At 44.0% G+C, this 22,364-nt stretch overlaps 1 protein-coding gene across 15 annotated transcripts in view; it reads left to right on the forward strand.

Annotated features, from left to right (window-relative positions):
• The window catches only part of Nrxn3 (neurexin 3), a 1,618,850-nt gene that overhangs the window by 93,750 nt on the left and 1,502,736 nt on the right, over window positions 1–22,364 (forward strand). For all 15 annotated transcript variants that reach the window (XR_013044430.1, XR_013044432.1, XR_013044431.1 and 12 more), the window contains exon 3: window positions 9,896–9,913. Coding sequence is in view for 12 of the 15 variants with exons in the window: in XM_076551152.1 (XP_076407267.1) it covers window positions 9,896–9,913 (18 nt within the window). In the remaining 3 variants the exon portion in view is untranslated. The remainder of the gene's footprint in view (window positions 1–9,895; window positions 9,914–22,364) is intronic.

Here is a 22,364-nt window from a genome sequence, read left to right on the forward strand (position 1 = left end):
GAGGTCACAATGTAACAAGTGTGTATTGTTATAGGTGAACTTTTCTGAAGTTTTAGATACTTGATTACATTTTAAAAATTCAGTGCCTTCTAAATTTATTGGACCACAGATCCTATACCCCCCTTTTTTTCTATCCTCAAGAAATTAGTATGCACTCTTTGCTTGGTGCTGTATTTTTATAAAATTCAATTTTGGATTTGTTACCCCAGCTTGCCTTCTTTCTCTGAAATATGAATCCCATGGTCACACCCTGTGGCAGATATCATGAATATTACAATACACACTATGCTTTGGAATATTTAATGACTATTAGTTATCTTCACCAGTTACCCACTGGTCATGGAAAAAAAAATCCATGTTAGTTTTCTGAAATTTGTCTCCTTGTTCTACAAGGCAGTTGAGTTGGTGGTTAGGCTAATGTAGAAAAGAATAATTAGGATGACATGCTGGAGGGAACGGGCTCCGAATTCGGAGAAATGGAGTTGAAATCCAAGGAAGTTACACAGACTTAAGGAAGTGAACTTCCAAGCCTTGGTTTCCTTGGTGTGAAGTGGATTAACACTGGCTATACCGATAAGAGTTAGTGAGGTCATGCGAAGTCATACAGTCCTGCCTCAGGTGGTGAATGTGCAATACAGGATGTGCCTTCTGTATTATAAGGATACCTGCAGCTGTCTTCTGTGGGTGCACATTTTAAACTTTTCTTTAATGACCCCACTGTGTTTAGGGAGTTGACGAATCCTTCAGCATAGTGGCAAATAAAGAATTGATACTTGATTTGTATTTCTGGACTGAATAAATGAATCACACCGTACTTTGGTGTTTATGAGGCACATTCACATTTACAGTTTCATTCACACCTCACAGCAACCTGGTCATGTAGTGGTGTTCCTAGTCCCATTAATTATGGGTATGGAAAATGAGACTTAGAGGGACTGAGTAGCCCAAGGTCACATATCTGATATGAGGCTGGAGAACCAGGTGTCCAAAGCAGGTTTCTATAAGTGAAATGTGATTTCCACTCACAATAAGAACTTCATCCTTTACAAAGAAGGGAATTACAACATATGTCACAACATGAGTGAACCTTGAGGGCATTGTGTTAAATGAAACAAAACAGTCACAACAGGATGGGTACTGCAAGGGTCCACTTATATGAGGTCCCTAGAGTAGTCAGCTTCGTGGAGACGAGGAGTTTGGGTTGTGTAAGAAGATGTTGGACATGGATGGTGGTGAAATTTATATGCCATTATGAATGATGTAACGCATCTAAGTTATGTATTTAAAAATAAAGACTGGGAATGTGGCTCAGTAGAACATCTTACTGATAATGGATTCAGTTCCTGGTACTGCAACAAAAACAGGCTAAGATGTTGGGTTTTAGGTAGTACATATTTTACCACAACTTTTGAAAATTAGGAAAACAAAGCATGAGGGACTTTGACTTCAAGCCCAAAGCCATCCCTGCCTTCCACCCCAGTGCCCCCTGAAGTAGAGCTCCAGGATACCTGTGTTCCACAGCTCTTCTGGGTACTCAATCACAAAGTCTATAGAACTCCCTCTGCTGAAACTCTGGGAGACCACCTACTTCTTCTACAACAGTCTTCCAACTGGCTTGAACTCCAAGAATGTAGAGTCTTTTCGGAGAGCCAGGGATTCTTGGAAAGAAGGCAGATCCCTCCCCTACTCCCCCCAAAGGAATCATTGGGCTGAAGTAAGACTGTAATTAAGACTGCCAGTGTGGATCAGTGCTTCCTGTGTGCAAGGAACCTTGCTCGTTGCTTTGTACACATCAGCTCCTTATGAGCTTTTCACCAGTCCTTCTAGGTAAGGGGACTGTTGCCACTTACACTTGGGGAAGTTAGGCTCTGAGAGGTTAGTTAACATGCCTGAGTGAGCATGTGTGGAAGAGTCAAGATTTTCATCTGGGTCAACTTGAATCCAGAAGCTGCCATATACGTTCTCTGTGTTGCAGGAGATGGAAGAACTAAAGAAGCCTATGTCTAGAGAGATGTCCATCACAGCACTTGATGGATTTCTTTCCTATGCTGCATTTTTCTCAGTCCTACCAAATGATGGGCATCTTCTCATCTAGGTCAACACCTTTCTTGATTTCCTGCTGTTCCTTAAGATTCCTCTCTCTGGTGGGTCATACTGGAATTTTTTTTGGGGGGGAGGGAACGCCAGTTTCTTTCCTCAGGAAATTGGCATATGAGGCCTGGCCCTTGGAAGTGTCTACTGCGTGTCAACTTTCCCAAAGTCCCTGTTCTATTGGTTGGGGGAGACTGCTGTAGCTGTACCCCTTATGGCTTAAGGTTGGGAAGTGTTATTCTGCTAGAGATGTCTTCTGCCTGAAGGCTTAAACAGGTCAATAGAAGCTCAATGTGTCACTTTTAGTGTACCAGGAATGTGTCAATGAGCCAGCAGAGACATTAGTAATTCCAATCAGTGTTTCCTGAATGTTTACTATGTGCCTGGCTTTGCGCTAAACACTTTATATGGATCATCTCACTTCATCCTCACAACAGTCATATAAATTAGGGACAGTCAGTTCTGATATAATGCTTGTTTTGAAAATGCAAATTTGTTCCAATGCAATTGATGTATTAGGGAACGATGTGAGCATAGTAATTTTCTTCTGATTATACATGATTTTGTTCGGGAGAAGCACTAGGTGTTGTTAGCTGAACCGAGCTCAGCAAACAAGCTTCAAGTGAACCCGCGAAACATGCTCACCTCAAACCTGAGCCAGTGATTTTATTTCCCATGTGTGATATGGGTCCCATCTCATATCTGATGTTACAACTTCCTACGCAGTTGCAGGCGACTCTGTTTCTACCACTTCTCAAATTCTACTTTTAAGTGTTCTGTATCTATTGTGTTCTTACATATTTCTTAACAAGGCATGAAACTGGTTCTTACTTTTTATTATGTACACTAATTTTGGTTAGTGTACCCTAAGTCTAGTTCCTGTGAGCCTGTGGATTTTACCTGTGTGACAGAGGAATGCAAAGATGGTTTTAGCAAACCTGGCCATGCTATTCCTATTTCCATATAGTAGAAAAAGAAGTTGGAACCAAGAAATTTGCCAAAGCGATTTTCAGTAAGTAGCAAAGTCATGACTTGAACAGACTGCCTTACCTCTATATCTCTAAGACATCAACAGGAGGCTGTTTGTGTTGATCTCTGTCTACATAACACGTTGAATGACTCTCGTCAGCCATACTCTCATTCTTCAAACCAGAGCTCCTACAGGTGCATAAGGCCCCCTGAAGGTGTGTGGGTACAGCAGTGATCTGGATCATAAAAGTGCCCTTCTGGGTCCTTACTGTTTTTTTTTTCTGCACCCCACACTATTGTTGCCTCTCAGGTTGTCTGACACCCGTTTGCCACTGCTTGCTGCTTTGTCTTGAGAGCTAGAGTTACTATCATCACAGAACAAAATCATGTAACACCGGAGCAGGAGGTTCAATAATAGATAAATGGGCTCTCATTTCAGGGATGAAGTTCACTATAAGGCCCACTCTTCTGCGTTTGGGGAGTCTGGATAAAGCTCAGTCTGCAAGAGCTTCCTTGCTGCTGTAAGATCACTTTAGGACTTTGCTGAAAGAAATATTTCCATTTATGTGTGTTCTTGGAGAAGGGACAACCTTAAGCTTATTCTTTCTCAAGACTAGGGGATGAGCTATGCCATTGGGGAGGTACAATCTTTGATTTTCTTCCTGATAGGTGGCCTGACATAATGCTCCATAGAAGGCCACCAGTTGTCTGCTTTGATGTTTGAGGGCCTGTGAAAGAGCATACGTGAAAGCTGTACCTCCAGCACCATGAAGGCCCTGCTGTACATTTGTAGGGGATGCCCAACCCTTGGAAGTCTGCACCTCTGCAGACAGCTTCTCCTTGGCAACTTCTTTAAAAAACAAACAACAAACTGTGTGTGTGTGTGTGTGTGTGTGTGTGTGTGTGTGTGTGTGTGTGTGTGTGTCACATTGGGTGTTGTCCTTCAGGATCTATCCACTTTGCTTTGTGAGACAGGGTCTCCTACTGGGAACTAAGACTTGCCAGTTAGTCTAGACTGGCTGACCAGTAAGCTCCAGGAATCTGTTACCGTGCCTGGCTTTTTGCATGGATCTTGGGAGTCCAACTCTAGTACTCATGCTGGCATGGCAAGCACTTTACCTATGAAACTGTCCCCTCAGTCCCTTGGCCACTTCTTAACAATAGAGCACACGTAATAGTGGGCTGGTCTGCTTTTGGAGAATGGCTCTTCAGAAGAGATCCATGTGGATTTGGGTAATTGGGCAAGAGATTCTGGATGTTCTGTGAGGCCTGGGCAGGTGGATCATGCCTTCAGTAGTAACAGGGGGGTTCCAGGACTGGGGCTCTAGTTGTTCACGTCAGGTTGAGTCTATCTGCTTCCCCTGCCCTGGCTGATACCTGTATATCTGTGAACTGACCAGCACTTTTTACCTCATTTGTATGTCCCTGGGCCAATTGTTTTTTAAATGAAATGGTACATCTAAAGCGCATGGCACAGTGCCCAGCACACCGTAAATGCTGTGTACACGTGAACTTTATGATGTGTAATGTTGCTTTTATCTCATTTTCTTCTTGTAGGCACCTTCTTTTTGGAGATAATGCTGCCAGCATGGTTAATGACACAGAGAGGAATCAATGGCCAGACTGCCAGGATCTAGGATCTGGTTCTATAGACTGTTGACTTAGGGCTCATAGCTTAGTTACCTAAGCTTTCTGTCTATCTCCCTCTCAGCTGAGTGTGACAACAGCTAACCCTACTTCTTAGGGTAGTTGTTGTAAAGTACCTGACACATAGAGACCCTCAGTCAGTATTAACTGGTAGTCTAATTTCCTTGATGCAGGTAAAGATAAGCATTGTGTATATATTTCCAGAAATCCTTTCTGAGGCCACACAGCAAGAAAACCAGACTGGGATGGAGCGACAGGTGTATCTAGCCCTTGTCTTGATGTTCCTATTTCTGAAGCTAGCCTCCCCAGTGCTTCCTCTGCTAGTGCCTGGAGTCCATGTGTGGGGAAGCAGCCTTGGTCAGCAGAACCGACCCACTGAGACACACACATAAATAGTGTGTATCATTTTTTTTTTTTTTTTTTTTGAGACAGGGTTTCTCTGTGTAGCTTTGCGCCTTTCCTGGAGCTCACTTGGTAGCCCAGGCTGGCCTCGAACTCACAGAGATCCACCCGGCTCTGCCTCCCGAGTGCTGGGATTAAAGGCGTGCGCCACCACCGCCCGGCATGTGTGTGTATCATTTTTTCTTGTGTTTGTATAGGTGTGTATGGTATGTGTGCCTATATATGTATATATATGAGCATGTGTTTGGAGGTCAGGGGACAACTTCAGTGTTGATCCTTATGTTCAGCCTTATTTGAGGCAGGATTACTTTGCCATTTCCTTCAGCATACGGCAGGCTAGCTGACCTGCAAGCTTCCGGGAACTCTCCTGTCTCTGCCTTCCATCTCATCTTAGGAGCACTGGGATTGCTGAGACGTGTTGCAGGTGCTTGATTTTTTACATGGGTTCTGGGGATTTGAACTCAGGTCCTCACCCTTGTTCTGTAAGTGCTTCCCCTGCTAAGCAATCTCCTTGGCATTGTATCAGTTTTGGGGTGAATAAAAAGTGGGGGCGAATTGTAGAAGCAAGGGCCATTGACAACCAGATGAAACAGTGTGCTCACCAGTGCCAGCCCTTGCTCAGCCACCCCCTGCTGTTTTATTTTCTCCCACTGCTGGGCCTGTAGTTTTCCAGAGTGCCACTGCATTTAAATCTGTATTCTATTTTCTCTCCTAGAAAATAGGTCAGACTCAAGGCAGAGTTCACCAGGTGGTGTCCCCTAAGGTTTGACTGTCCTTCAGGAGTCTGGCTGTGCATCCTACCTACTCCATGCTTTCCAAACCTCCTCTAGGGATGTGAGGGGGTATGGAAGAAGAAAGTAGGGGCATTTTGGACTCTTGGCTCTTAATATGATCTAGTCCAAATAAAGGGTGAGGTGGGAGGGAGCGCTTCCCCAGGGAGAGTCACATCTCCAAATGTAGCAGTGGTAGATGGAGGGTCTTTTCTTAAAGCCCGCCCCCCCCCCCCCAACAAATTGCTTCCTTGGAACTTGTGGCTGAAGCGGTTGCTGGATATGTTATCAGCATCCATGACTGCAGGTAGGGATGCCCTGATTTACTTCTCCCCTGCTTGTGATGCTGAAGAAAGTGGGTGGCGGTGGGGTTCAAATCCTTTTCTTCTTTTGCATCCCCTGGTTGGAGTTGGGAAGTCCTGGGGGGAGGGGGGCTTCAGATCAGGTCAGGAATAGTTTCCCTCAGGGTTTGTTCAGCCTTGAGTGGTTCCTGAGCATCTGTGACCCGCTGAGGACTGCAGGTTAAGGGAGCCAGTCCTCAGACCCCTTGTCCTCTCAGTAGAAATAACCATCAGAGTGGGTCCTCCCTGCAGCCTTTTCAAGTGCTGTTTTCTTGCCTGGACAGTCTTCATCAAGGATATGGTAAGACTCACCTTCTTCAGGTATCAGCCCAAATAGAACATTATTTCCTCTGAAATACCTCTTTAACAATCTTTTCTGACATAGGAAATCCTGCTGCCATTTACCTTGCCTCTTCTTTCTTCCTGATACTAATCACGATGTCATGTCACATTATACATGTGTGTTTGTATTGCTCGTGTCTCCTGTTTAAAACCCAAGGGTATTGCCTGTTTCATTCACTCATTGCCTGTATCTTCCATGTAGAAAATGTGGTGTGGCCTATAATTGGCACTCAGCTAATATGTATTGAGTGTGAATACAGGATTTCCATGGATACAGCTCACTAAGATAGATACTATGAGGATCTCTGTTCGTAGAAGAGGAGATTGAGGCTCAGAAATGCTGAGGCAATTGCCTGTAGATAGAAGGCAGAGCTGGGATTTGATTGTAGGCCATTAACCTTCCCCTATCCTACAAGAGGCCTTGTTTCCTCTTGTGTTGTCCTCATTATCAAGTATGGAGGCAGTGTGTATATGGTGACGAAGATGGAAGCTAGTACTATTTCCTAATAGTTCAGTGAAATTTCCTTGGAAGACTCTGGTTGGTTGGGCCTGGGTCACATGTATGTTACTGGGGAAATTATGGGACAAGAAGATAGAAGATTCCCATGATCTGAGAGGAATCACAGGACTCCTATTAGATCAGTGGTAAGAGTAGGGGTCATCTTTACCAATCACATGGGTTCAAGGTGGAAACGGGGGTTCCCTAGAAGGCAGCTAGGGGTTGTTATAAGAGAGACAATGTAGATGTAGCCATGTTTCTCACTCTCTTCCAGTAGATATCCTCCCACCTCCACCCATAGTCCCAAGGGACCCTCTTCTCATCTCCTGTCTCTACCACTTTTATTTTTATTTATTTATTTTTTGGACAATAAGGCTGTTATTGTTGCCCTTCTGTGATGAGAAGTCGTACTGTACTTTTGTGTATAGGATTACAACTGCCCTGAGTTGAAGTATGAGGGGGTAAAACAGAATAAATGATCATGGAATTTGTTTCAACCTCTGCTCCCACTCAAACCAGACTCCAAGCCCTTCTCACCTTACTTAGTGCTGATGAGTGGGGTGAGGGATGGGGTGGGGGTGGGGGTGGGGCTTTCATCCTGGTTCATAAGTACAAGCATTGGACCTGAGTCACAGGCTTGCTTCCTATGGTCTCCTGATGGTTCCAGTGAACCATCTGGTCCATAAATGTTGGTAATTCCGTCTGTGGTGATTCAAAAGGATAACAATCAAAGCCGCTGCCATTTATACAGTGTTTGCCTGATACTAAGTGCTTTGCAAGCATTTAAGTCTCCTAACACCCCCATGGGGGAGGCTCTGTTTCCATTTTTATAGCTGAGGAAGATGAATTAGAGAGAAGCTCAGGGATTGGCCCAAGGCTGCAGAGCAAGCTGGGATGTGAGCTCACACCTGTCTGTCTCCAAGTTCAGGATTGTAATCACAGTGCCAAAGTGGCTAATAACTGACATCTAAAGACCATTGGGGTTCCAAGGGATTCTGTCTCACTGGTCCTGGGAGCCCTCAAAGACTGTGTATGAACAACCATGTTGACATTCTCACCACAGATATCCTGTTTAATTAAGGGGTATTTTAATGAGACCACTATTCTAGGCAATCCATCAGTCACAATTAATGGCACCACTTAGTTATTCATGCAGCATCCTTTTCCTACCCACCTCTTCTATTTTACCTCCTTTCTTCCTCTCTCCCTCTCATCACTCCACCCCTAAATCTAACTTATCAGGAAACCTGAAAGGGGGCATGTCTAAGGAATGATTCAGAGTTCTCCAGACATGTCTTTGTGCATATATAGCTTCCAGAGATTGCAAGGCACAGGCTGGGTGAATCCTCAGCTGTTGCTCTGACTCTGTCCCTCCCAGATGCTAGGGCACAGCTCAGTCTGGTGGGAGACTGGGTTTTCCTGGAGTAAGCGCCCTAAGGATGTATTGTATAAATCTGATTGCAGTTGTTTCATTATTGGCATGGAGAGCGTTACCTGTCTTGCCCTGGCAGAAGGTTAAGGCCACAGAGGATTAGTGGTGATTTACTCATGGGGTAACTGGGGGATTCCTACCCATCTTTACTGTGGCTTAAGGGTATTCCTTTAGCCTACAAATTAAACTGATCCTATATGTCTTGAGAGATCTGGGCTTCAGTTGAATGAATGTTGAACTTGATAGGACTCAGAGATGGAAAATTATTTTCTGAGTTCTGTCTCTGAACTGGCTGTGCAAACCTGGGATAATCTATCAGTACCTTTACTTTCCATCCTGACACCACCACCACCACCACCACCACCACAACAACAACAACAACAACAACAGCAACAACAAATGAATAACAAACTAGATAAGCCTAAGGTCTTCCCAGATCCACTATCCAGTGATTCTAAGTGCACCCATTCAGAATTTCCTGATGGTCAGTGGTTTCCAAGTCAGCCTCTGCTTGCTTCGGCTATAGATAATGCTGCTAAACTGGATTTCTAACAGCCCCTCAGGCCATTTTCACTTAGGTTTCCCCTGTACAATTCTATTTCACAGCTGAGGGTGGGAGGATGACGGAGACATCCCATTTTTGATGAAGATGATGGGAGTGAACTGTTCTGTGTGTTTTAAAAGTTCATTGGCTTAATTCATGTGTCAATCTTTCCAGGGCTCTGTGTTCAACTGCGGCTGACAAAAAGTGATTTGCACCAGGTCATTCTTGTCATTAGTGATCGGGTGAGAAGCAGGGAAACAGAGTTTCAATTTCTATGGCGAATGTTTGATTCACACACAATCTCACACACACACGTTGCAGTCTGTGATGAAGAACGGTCACTGTGTTCTGCCATCCTCTGTCCTTCTGCCCTCCATGCTAACGAATGCTGCAGCTTGCTCTTAATGCTGATGTCTCTTTTTCTTTCTTCCTCAAGGGAGTGGTTAATTCGTTTTCCTCTCTGCTGGGAAACCTCACTTGACTCTGCGTCCAGTGTTTGGTAACTGGAAAAGAGGAGGATTTGCGTGGGTGTCAGTGTGCAGAAACCAATCAGAATATTTTAACCAATATTCTTATAGGATTCTAGGTTGCTTGGCTCTCTGGAGCCCTATCTGATTCCAGGATGATGTCTTTCCGGACAGATGCGGGGCTTACCTCTTTTGCTACATGCACAGTGAAAAGGGAGCTTGGTTTCCTTGGCTTGCATGGGTGGTTTTTGGGTGAAGGTAGAAATGTGGGGGCTTGCATGACCTTTGTACTCATGCAAGAACACATGGTATTGTGTGTGGGTGCACTTCTAATGCTCTTCTTCATTTCTCTCTCCTCTCCTTTTCCTTTGCTTTGAAATTGCTGCCACAGATGTCAGTCAAGGTCCAGGTGAGTCTTTGTTCGCACAGCTGCTGTGGGAATTTGCCTTCTGCCAGACTGTGCATGGTTTGATTCTGAGTGACCCCCTTTCCCAGGGATTAAAAAAATCTTAGTATGTTGCATTTTCACTGATTTTTGGTTTAGAAGAAGAAATGCCTTGAAGTAAGGGTTTTTTGCTGGCTTTGAAGAACTATTTTAAAACCAATGGAATGTGTTTCCCTGGCTTAAGTGATTGCTTCCTTATGAATTCTGTGTGAATCAAAGAAGTGGAAAATTAACATTTTTGGAAAATATTTTTAAAAGGATTTTAGCTGTGTGCTATCCAATGCAATGAATACTTTTGCCTTGTTTTATAGCTATAACTTCCTATGGTTAAAAGCTGGCAATATGACCTATTCAACCCAGAAATTATATGGGTAAAGGAAGGTTTCTTTCTTCTAAGAAATTGCTATTTTCTACAATGACATTGATAATACTCTATTTATTAACCAGTTATGCAAGTAATACATGTTCACTATAAAAAAACAAAAAGAGGATTTGATTGGATTTTGCTATTAGGAACATAGAAGGCCCATCCTCGTGATAATTGTACACTTCTATTGAAAGTGCATGCTCACCCAGAGTCCTACTTTTAAGCTGTGTGCGTGTGTGTGTGTGTGTGCGTGCGTGCGTGCGTGCGTGCGTGCGTGCATGTGTGTGTGTGTTTGGGCATATACATATATGTGAATATATAAGACCATAATAGAGGACCTAATCATTCATAGGTATGAAATATGAGGTGATTTAGAATATTTTGACATCTATTCTAAACTAGCTAGAACTTTGAGTTAAGAATAACAGTTACAGACAGGAAGGGAGAGCATTTTCAATATCTTCATGTTCACTTGCTTAGTCCTTTTTTTGTATTTAATTCTTAGAGAACAAATATAAGATAGGTATTGTTAAATACAATATGTGAGTATGTGAAATTTAGGGTCTGACAGGTTACCTGGTCTTGCCAAAGGTCATAGAACTCATCAATGGTAGTCACTGAACTCTAAGGCCAATTCACACTTTAATGTTATATGCTGGGATCATCACTGAAACCTCCCAGTGACTGAAGATCTTGTAAGTATTCCCTAATGGTGTGATTGCCCACTTGTTTGTTTTTGCTTAGAGGTCATGTGACCTTTTCTCTACTGTCATCTCTTTCTCCAAATGAATATGTCCTCTCTTGTTTTTGAATACCTAAAATAATCACACATACTTTGGTAGGGTCCTTCTGATCATTGTTATAAACGGGATTACACATTGTGAGGGTACAATATAGTTATTCTCGTCAAATACAGAGGAAGTTTTTGTTGTTGTTGTTGTTATTTTTCTGCCTAGCCTTCATCTTTATTTGAAACACGGCATGGACAACACTTCCCGCAAAGATACCACTAGGGCTGGAGTCGTCGCTTACTCACTGGGTAACGTGCTTGTTGGGCGAACACGAGGACCTGAGTTATAACCCCAGAACCAATATTTAAAAAAAAAATCTTGGTGCAGGGATGTACTTGGTGACCTTAGCACTCGGAAAGGTTAAGACTGCAGCTCCCTGGGCCTTCCGAGCTCATCAGCCTAGATTTCTTGGTTGGTTCCAGGCCAGTAAGATGCCCTATCTTAAAATAAATAAATAAATAAATAAATAAATAAATAAATAAATAAATAAATAAATAAAAATAAATAGACATCTCAAAGAATGACACCCAAACATGTCTTCTGGCCCCCGTACACATGCACACATGTCGACATGCACTTGCATGCACATGAACACATACACACGTACATAACATTAGATCCATTCTTTCTATTTAAAGTGATTTTAGTTCGATCATTCACTCAACAAATATGTATTGTCAGGTAGTGGGGATGAAATGATAAACCAAGCAGAAGACAATCCCTGGTTTCATGTGTTTTTATTCTAAATGGGGGCAGGTACATGGATGCACATACATCTGTATAGGTGCATAGATGCATGTATACACAGTACAGGCATGTGTTAATATGTACTGTAGCATGTGGCGACTGCTAAATGGTATGGAGAAAGTGGAATATTGTAAAGCAGAAATCACTAATTTATGGAGAGTGGACAGAGGAAGCCTCTCTGGTAGCAGGGTATTTAATCCAAGGAAGTAAGGGACTGAGATCAATACCTCAGGTCTTGTTTGCAAGCTAACTGATGGCACAGATGTTTCCAAAGGTGGTCCATAGTTGTCCTGATGAGGAATGAATGGGGTTGAGTCTCAGCCTGCATCTCTCTCCTCCAGCCTGTGTCCGTGGGGGAACCCTTTTTCTGATTCTCACAAGGTCACCATATTGGTCCTGTGTGGAAGAGAATGATAGAGGGGACCAGAGGCCTTCCTCGATCTCTTCAAAGGGGTGGAGGTCTATGGCTGCCCCTTCTTTAGATAATAGCAACTGTTAATGCTCTCCTTCCCTGACACATCTCATTTAATGACCATTATCTCATTTTATTTTCTTAATAACCTTCTGAGGTATGTGGCCTGAGCCCCATTTTATTGCTGATTAAGTGGGGGTCCAGGGAGGTTAAGTGATGTGCTATACTCACCCAGTTATTGAATAGCAGGGCCAGGAGGGGATTCTAGCCTAAGCTTAAATTTTATGACCTTCACTTTGCCCTTGAAGTGTCTAGGAATGATTGCCAATCCTGTCACTCCTCCCGTCCCTTTTTTTTGTTGTGGATTCTAAGCCTGAGGAAAACCTTTGGTTTAGATCCTTCAGTTGTGGTCATGGATGTGGCAGGAGCTGGCCAGTGCAGGCCAGGCCTGCTGGAGGTTAGTGGGTAGCCTTCCACCTTCTCTCAGCTCCTGGCCAGGCAACCTCGTGGCTCTGACACCCAAATCCTTTAGTGGCTCTCTGATTCTTTTTTTCTTCCCCCTCAGGAAGACATATTGGGTATTTTATGAGCTAATGTAACCGTTTATCCAGAGGCTGCTAGAAGACTATAAAAGGGATGATTGATTAATTGGTGAATTTTACATACTGAGCACATTGGTTAGAAATAATCCTACTGTAAAATGTAGTTCAAGATAGGACTTGTGTGCAAAACCTTTCCCAGCATTCCAGAGACAGGCTGGGGACCCTTGACAGTGGGTCCTGGATACCTGGGTCAGAGGAGCAGGAAAGTTCCACTGGACTGCAACATGGGGTAAGTTGAAAGCCCCTCACCCTAGGCTAGGCAAAGGGATTTGGGATAATAAAAGCAACAGCAAGCATTTCTAGTACCACCTGCAGGTCTTGGGAAGATGACTGGGCCGTCTCCTGCATCTTTATGTTAACTCCTCTGGGTGTGCATTACTGTGTGCATTACTGTGTGCACTGCAAATGAGAAACCTCGGGGAGCTCCAGTAATAGGCCAGTGGTCACCTCCAGGAAGTGACTAGACCAGAACCTTAGAATTCAGATTCCATCCGAGTCTATGCTCTTGTTCTTCTAAAGCCCACACTTTCATAGTGGTCCTGTGGGCCAGCATCATCTCTTACTTGTGTCCGTACCACTGTATCCATGTATAGTAGTACATAGCACATAGAACCTACTCAGTGTTTATTGGACAGAAGGAGTGGCCATAAACACAGAGGCACTCTGACTATGGGGTCCTAGACACAGTAGAGCTTGAGGGTGTATTGCTCAAGGAGCACAGACATTATAGCTAAGGAAAACTGAACCCTCCTCAAAGGGAAAGAATCTCTCCAAAGATATATACCCCGTGTATTTTCTGGAAGGGACCCTGTCAGGTCTTTTCATCCACTTTTGCTCACTGGGATTTATCACTGGTCTCCTTGGATAGCTTGTCGGTAGGCGGTGACATTCCTGCTCTCCCCTCAACCTTCTCCCCATGTCTGAATGTTCCAGAACTCTCTGCTAAGAGAGGGAGGAAGCACTTGGGATGTAAAGAGAGGGGATAGTAGTGGATAGAGCCCTCCTTTCTACATCCCTCTCTTGGCATTCCTTGCTCCCGCCTAAGGGCTGTTTATGATGCTCTCTGTCAGCCTCTCCCCTCAGAAGGGATAATTTCTCAGGCTCTGTCTGCTGATTAGAGCTGGAATTTCAATGAATAACTGTGACCTTGTGGATGTGCCCTAGTTATTCACAGGCCCAGTGAGGAAATAGGCCTCTTGCTCTGTCCATCAGGACTCAGGCAAGCGCAGAAGGAGGGGCTGCTGTCTGCAGGGGCCTCTCAGAAGCCTAGTCTCCTGCTTCCAAAAGAACTAACAGTGGAGCTTGTGCCTTCTGTTGTCTGCTGACCCTTGACCTCTGCCCCTCATTGCCTTTCCACTTCAGTGTAAGTCAGCCAGGGGACCTAGTTATCTGTCCCGAGCATTGCCTTGTCTCCAGGGAGTCGCTCAGTCCAGGCGAGGGATGCTGATGTGCTCCTGTGGTCAGGAGATAGCATCTAACATGTGTGACTCAGGCCTGAGGCCACCAAGGGGATGCTGTGGAAGGCCCATGTGTGGCAGTAGGACCAGCAGTCCCAGCATTTTTAAGAGCTCAGTATAAAAGCAGATGCTCAGGGCCCACCTAGAGATGTTAAGGCAGAACCATCATTTTATCAAAGGCCCAGAGTGTCAATGAATTAACCTTTGACAAACACTGGCCTTGGATTTCCAGTCTCTCTTCCCTTTGGGAGCACCGGGGTTGTCTGCACTGAGGAAGTTGTGGTCCACCTTGCTGAAGCCTCGGTCCTCACCTCTCATGCTGCACGCTGCATGGACCACCTGCTTGATTTTGTTCATAGGAGGAGCAGGATAGAGGAGATTAGGGATGGGGAAGCATGAGCATCCATCCACTACCAAGTGATCTCTGTGGACCACTTCTCTTGGTGTGTTCTCGAACAGCAGCTTAGGTACTGCAGGGAAGACATCACAGGCTGGAGTGAGTTTGGCTAATGTCAAGGACCTTGACATGTCTCAGTGGTGAAGGACAACCAAAGAATAATTGGCAACACACAAACTTTGTGAAGTTTGGCTTCTACTGTTCATAAAGTTTTTATCTGAGCACAGCTCTGCTCACTCCTCTCCTACAGTCTGGGTTGCTTGTGAGCTACAAAGCACAAACTGAGGAAACCCAGTATACTGTCTGGCCCTTTAAGGAAAGGCTTGGCTACCCTGGCTTACATAAAGCCCAAGACTCTGAGCCAGATGCTGGGGCTGACCTCTTGATTCTGCTAAAGCAATTGACCTGTTCACATTACTTGACCTTTGTGGGTTCTACTTTCTGTGTCAGTAAAATGGGGAGAATGAGGACGTTTAGCTCACGGGGCTACTTTAAAGACAGAGCTCCACATGTGCTCTTTAGAACATGGATACATAGTAAGCAGTGTGCAACAGCTGCTATGCTAAGTCTTGTTTGATCTTTGTAATAGAAGTTTCTGTTTCATAGATGAACATTTACAAAGGCTAAAAAGCCCAAACTCAAGTAAACAACGTCTTCTTTTCCATTGTCTTGTTAATGTCCAGAGATATGCTCCCTGTGTCTGATGTACACCCTCTCCACACATATCCCATATGCCCCCACCCCCTGCTACACTCTTCTCTTTTGGGTCTTGATTTTCATGCATCTAGTCTAGAGGTGTCTTTACATCCTGTGTGTGGCCATCAAGAAAGCCTTAGGATCACAGTAAAAGGGGACAAGGGGACTCACGTGTCAGGCCTCCACCCCTTTACAGAAGAACCCTAGGCTCCAAGACACTATGCCCTTTGCTCGAGGTCAGAAAGAGGTGTGGTAGACTCCAAGATTAAATCACGTCTAAGGTTCCCTCTGCACAGTTCCTGCTATATTCAGGATTTGTGTGCACTTGGCTAAGAGTGTAGCCTTCCAGGGTAGCAGGTTTCTCCCCTTTAATGTGAAGAATTTGAGTCAGAGGAGCTTTCAGGCTCTGTCCATTGTGAGTGCTTATGACCAGATCATCTGATTGAGATACTGTGGAACTGAAAGAATGTCTTCCTATCACTAAGACTTAACAGTTCATGTCTTCAGCACTACTGGGAGCATATTTTGTCTCTTCTTTCCTATTCTTTTGGCTAATCGTCCCACTTGATTTTTCTCCTATTACCTCACTAGGAAAAATGCTTGGCATTGATTGAGCCAAGCACCAAAATGCTAAGTTTTGCATATATGATTTCATTCTTTAGACACCCCCATAAGGTAGATGCTGTTACTAGGTGTATGTTACCTATGAACAAACTGACTCAAGTTAGTTGAGCCACAGCTGACAGTACATTCAAAGTTGGCAGAAAACATTATAAGCTCTGATCTCTATGGTCCTGGAGACATCTTGAAGGGAATTCTATCAAAGCATACATGCCACCAACTTCACCCCTACTTATTACAGTGTGTTCCTAGCTTAGAGGGGTTCCAGTACTTGTCAGACACACTATAAATGCTTCCTGAATGGCTGGAGAATGTCCACAACTCAGCCCACAGTTTTGTCCCATGATTTTATGGAAGTTGGCTTTTTATTGGGAGTCACTGTACGGCAGGTAGTAATTGAATCGTTTTTTTATTCAGTGCTCTTCTTAGACCCAGCTTGGTGGGAGATCCAGGTTACAGAGAAATCCACCTCTGCTATGTGTAATTGAATTGGAAGGGGGCCCTTGGATGGGCCAACACTGCTCAATTTCTAATCAATTGCCCAATACAGGCCTTGGAAGACTCTCTTGGCTCCCATAGCGGTATGTGATGAGTAAGGTACTAAGACTGCCTTCCTCTTTGGCTATATTAAAATCATGGCTTGATGTTTTCTCTCTAAGGACTTTTAAAATCTTTTCCTTTATTGCCTTAGAAAGGAAGATCCATGCTGGTAGCTGTGGGACATGCCTCTAATCCCAAACCTAAGGAGGTTGAGGCAGGGGGATCATGAGATCACAGCTAGCCTGGCCTACATAATCAGTCTGAGGTCAGACTATACCCTATGTCAAGACTCTGTTAAAGGCAGGAAAGAAAAAAAGAAAGGAAGGAAAAAAGGAAGGGAAAGAAGAGGAAAGGGAGGGAGATTAAAAAGGCACACCACACCACCACACCCACTGGATGATAGTTTTAGTCACATTCCATTTATCATTTCTGGAGGACAAGATGAGAATTAGAGAAATATCTACCGTGGTCTGAGCTCATCAGATACTCGTGGGGATGCTTCTTTGTTACTTCAATGACGAGAGGCACCAGAGGCACTTGGTAGTAAAGGACAATAAGTCCCAAGCATCCTGGGGTATATGGGAAAACCCATGCAGAGATTTGTGCTACTCAGAACACCATTGACGAGAATAGTACAGAACAGTTATTCTCAGGAGAAATGAGGCTATAGAACATCTACCTCACCCAGCTAAGTCACACAGCCTGTTCATGGAGACCTCGTCAGGCTTTAGACCAGCTATGGAGGGCTCATAAGGACATAGGCTGTGCTGGCCAGATTGCTGGGCCAGGCCTCAGGAGGGGTGGGAGATGGAATGTAGCCCAGAGTCCAGGACAGTGAGTTCCCTTGTGGAGCAGCTTTGCTGACTGTGAGCACAAATGGAAGAATCTGAGGATACAGTGGGCAGGGGTCCACTTGTGCTGCCAGCTTATTAGAGAAATGATGTTGGGCCTAGCTAGGTAGTGCATACATATAATTCAGGGCGCTCGGCAGTGAGGGGAGGGGAGGGCTACGGCAAGAACATTGCCAGTTCAAGGCCAGCCTGAGCTATGTAGTAAGATGTCTCAAATCCATCCGTCAGTCAATCAAAATGTTGGTGAGCCATGGGAGGGGTCAGAGAGGTGCCCTGAATAGATCAGTCTTCTAAACAGTGACAGACGTTACAGGTTTTCAAGCCCACACTATGGGCTTTGAACTGTGCCGTGTACTTTTTTGCATGTTGCTGCATGTGATCATCACAGTGTTCCTGGGGGCATGTTTTATAGGTGAGAGGTAGACAATTTAGAAAGAGGCGTAAAAAAGTTAACTTGCCCCACACCTCAGGATTTGAGTTAGAGCTGGGACTTGAGTTATACTTTGGATTACAGAGAGCAGAAGTTTGCAGAGCACCAAGATGGCCTGGAGAGTTAATAAAGGAGAGGCAGCCTCATTACAGAAAGAGTTCTCCCAGGTGAGTCTAATAAGGCCAAAGTTAGAGAACTGCTGCTTGGAAGAAAGTCATGTGGACGATGAGGGGTGCAGAGCTTCACTCTTAAGCCTACAAGCACATGGATGTTAGAGGAAGGAGGGAGGCGGAAAGAGCAGGATGGGTGGCCCCCCCTTTGTGTTCCTCCAATAGCATTTAGGACATCAGGAGGTATAGCTACCATCCTTACAATTTAGCCAGCTTCCCCTTTCCCACTGGGCCCCCATGGGCTCCTGTGGTGTAGGGAATATTGCATTCTCTGGGGAATCGAGACTTCTCTGTGATACATGCCCACTGCCTGCCGCAGAATCTTGTTAGAATCAGTTTGTTTTGGATAGAAGGGACCCGACGGGTCACTAAGACTCTGGAGCAAAGTTTTAAATCCTTTGTGTAAAATTTTATTCAGACTTACTTTGAACCCCTTTGGCAATGAGCAGCGCATTGATCCCTTGGTCTTTTCATTCTGTTCCAGCAGGGCAGAGTATTTGAGAGCTCTTTCTTATCCTCACTTGCTACAGCGTTCCACACCTGTGTGGCTTCCAGCCCTTGGAGACCCATGGAACAGATCTAATTACACTCCAAGTGTTTGAAGTCAAGGCTTTTTGTCTTTGAGGAGTTTCTTTTCTAAGGACTAAAACATCTCCAGTTTCTTTGGCCATTCTCATCTAAGGGTTTTATTCTTTCATCTAGGTCATTGTTCCCTGAAAAATGAGCTTTTTTTCTTTTCTATACCTATTCTGAAGAAGGATGCCCACATAGCATACAGTACTATGGGCACGATTGGGATCAATTCATTACAGACATCTCCCTTCCCCTTGTTCTAGATTCTAGACCCATTCAGGGCAGCACCAAACACTTTAGCTTTCCTTTTTATTGACTCTAGTGTTAAACAGAACTTGAAGTCAATGAAAACTGTACTATTTTTGTGTGCACTGCTAAGTCATTTCGCTCCCCTTCCTGGACTTGCACAGTTGGTCTGTTTCACTTAGCATGGGGCCACCCTTTGATTCTGTTAAATCTGGCATACCACGATCTGTTTGGATGCTGTTCTTTCATTGGGAACATCAGCTGCTCTTTCTGGTCTTATGTTATTCGTGAATGAGAAGTGATTTCAGAGAAGTTCGTGACAGGGAGATCAAGGAGTTTTTCTGTTGTAGGATGAGTCTTTTCTAAAAGTCATTCCTGTTGCTCCTTTAACCCTTAGAGAGAAAAGCAGGGCTGCTTTTGTTTCTTTGCCATCTCTGGCATTCATTCATGAGGAAATCTCGTCACTTCTAGCCTCTAACAGAAGAAATAGATCAGGAGAATGCTGTAAAGGTCTTTGACCCCGTGATTATGCCATGCCAAAGCTGTCAGTGACTCATAGTCATGATTGGAAGCAGCATTTTCTGTCCCATCCAGTCACCATGCTATCAGAACAAGGTTGGCCCACAGGCAAACAATGATCATCTGATTCAGATACTGCCCTACAAAGGGCTGGATGATGAGGATTAAGTCATAGAAAGACAAAACTCAGAGGCAAGTGTTTAGTGGGTCCCTGCTTAAAAAACTAGCACCAGGACCCTTTCTTTACTGTGTTTCTGGACACCACCACCACCACCACCACCACCACCACCACCACCACCACCATCACCACCATCACCACCACCACCACCATCATTGCTAGACTATCTGTTCAACTGATCCATAGTACTTTGCCAAACTTGTGGGAAAGATGGGATTTCTCAAGTATTAGCCTAGGATGGCTGTTATGTAACCATCTGGAAGCTTGTATAGCTTGGCTGGAGCGGTAGTAGGCTTTCCTTGACACCTACCATTGTGGTCATGGGTACTATTCTTAGAATAGTAGCTTGAACCAATTAAAATTATTATTTCATAATAGGTAAGAATGAGCCAAATGTCAATGTTTCCATCTGATTCCATGCACTATGTTACTTGGTTTCTTTGTGGTCATGAATCTTAGTGTTACAGGGATTTTGGGTAGCTAACGCTTAGAGCATCACATGGATTATCTTCTATTGCATTTCTAGTTCATGGAACTACCTCCTTGTTCTACCGTCTGTTCATGTTGGATGCCTCTTCATATTGCATGTGCAACTTTGAACATGATTGACAGCAGTGCTCATATCTTTACCTAGCTTTCTAATATCTGAGTGAATATCAAAGTCCCTTCAGCCATTCTGTGTTTACTATGACTTTGGGCTCCTCGTAACCTACCTGACTCATTCCCTTCCTAACATATGATCCCATCCTCTGACCCTAAATCCTGCCAACAGTCAGTGCTGAGGAGAGGGGAGATTTGAACTTTTTAGTTTCTGGAGTGTTAGGGATATGGGTCTGTGCTTATGTGCCAGAATTTATATTTGCCCCTTAATATTTTTTGAGACACATATAGCCCAAGCTGGCCTCAAATTTATGATCTTTCTTCCTCAGCCCCCTGAGTTCTATGACTGTGAGCACACACGATCAAGCCTAGCCCTTAAAATTAAATTTCATTTATTTGTTTCTTCCTATCCTTTAAGAGCCCCTTTCTAGTAGCTGGTAAATTAGCTGTTCATCTGAGCTGTAGGTCATCACAACATCTGGATCGTGAGTTAAGAATGTTTGCATTTAAGTCATTGAGCATACTATGAATCAGTCCTGGACTGGGCTGTCAGGTAGGAGTTAACTCCTGGTAGAAAAGGAGACTACTGTCTGTAGTGAAAGTCAGGAATTTCCCAGAGAAGAACTAGTCGGAGGCAGCTGTGGACTTAAGTGGAGCCTTTCTTCCTCTTCCCTTTAAGCACTCTTGCCACTCTCTGTGCCTTTGTCTCATCATAGTGGCAAACTTCAGCCTACATACCTCCTCCTTCCTTTGTCCCAGAGGCCCTATATAACATGCTCCTGTCTTTCAGGGGAGATCTTCAGTCTGTCTGTCCTGGTGATCTTCTCACACAATGATGTCACAAGCTGAGTCTGAACATGTCTCATGTCCAGATTTGCATTATCAAGAGGGAGATGGATCAATAACTCCCAAGAAATGGCCCCAGAAAGGAAGAATCTCAATTTTAGATGGAAATATGTCTTGTGGCTGCTTAGAAACAGTTAAGCATTTACTCCTCAAGCATGAGGATCAGAGTTTACATCTTCAGAACACCAGAATCCACATAGGTGCTGGTGGATATTGTGACCCACCTGTAATTCCAGCCTCTGAGAGTGGAGACAGGGCATCCCCAGAAGAAGCTGGCTGGTGAGACTAGCAACATTGGTGAGCTCTGGCTTTGACTGAGAGACACTGCTTCATTGAATAAAGTAGAACAGTGACTGAAGATGCTTCCTGACATCAACCTCAGACCCCACGTGCAGATGTGCACACATATATACCTGCCACAAACACACAAAAAATAGAAAGAATAGAAATACATATACTAATCTACTTCCCTCTTTAAAATGCAAATTCCAGCATGAGATTTTTTTTCTTCTACTCTCTCAGATTCCCAGTCACCTCACCCTAGAGACTAGATCATTGCCGGCATGCTTTTTGTTAACCTTTCCATCTTCCCTGTTTCTTTAGTTCTGAAACTACCAGGTGAATGTTTCATTACTTTCTGGTTTTGTATAATTAAAAAAATCTCTGTGGCTTTGTAAGGATTCATTGTTGGTGCTTGCAGCAATTAGTGATGCTTAATCTTGCTTCTTTGGTATAGAAAAAAAAAGAAGAGATGGTTAATGAGAATTTTTCACTTGAATTAAAAATCTTGGAAAAGATCTTGTTTTTTCCTTCCTGAATCTTTGCTCTTCCTCTATCCTGTTTTGAAATTGCCCAGCCTGTTTCCCAATTGCCCAGCTAAGGTGAAGGAAGGAAGGAAGGAAGGAAGGAAGGAAGGAAGGAAGGAAGGAAGGAAGGAAGGATGAATTAATTGAAAGTCCTCTCAGGCAGATGGGGTGATCCTGGTTTGAGACAGAGATAACATTCGTTTAAATAATGGAGATCTTCAACTTCTGGCCTGGTTCCTGAACATAGTATCCTCCTCATGCCTGTTTTAACAAATGGTTTCTAGTCTCTGTATTAGTCATTCTCATGACAGGCTTCCTTCATGACCATTAGATTTCATAGCTATTTCCATTTTTTCCTGAGTGGCAAAATGAGCTATCTCCACAGGGGTTTTTCTGAAGGGTATAACATAGTTTAGGTAGCCATATGTATATTTCGCATATACTTTACATATGATTTACAGTCTGTTCTAAGGCAACTTCAATTTTACATGTCTAATTGATTGACTTTTTTTTCTTTTGTTCTAGTATATACTCCAGGAACCTGTGTGCCACAGATATACAGACAC

The sequence above is a fragment of the Peromyscus maniculatus genome, chromosome 14 (genome assembly GCF_049852395.1).
Source record: "Peromyscus maniculatus bairdii isolate BWxNUB_F1_BW_parent chromosome 14, HU_Pman_BW_mat_3.1, whole genome shotgun sequence".
In the NCBI taxonomy this organism is placed as follows: domain Eukaryota; kingdom Metazoa; phylum Chordata; class Mammalia; order Rodentia; family Cricetidae; genus Peromyscus; species Peromyscus maniculatus.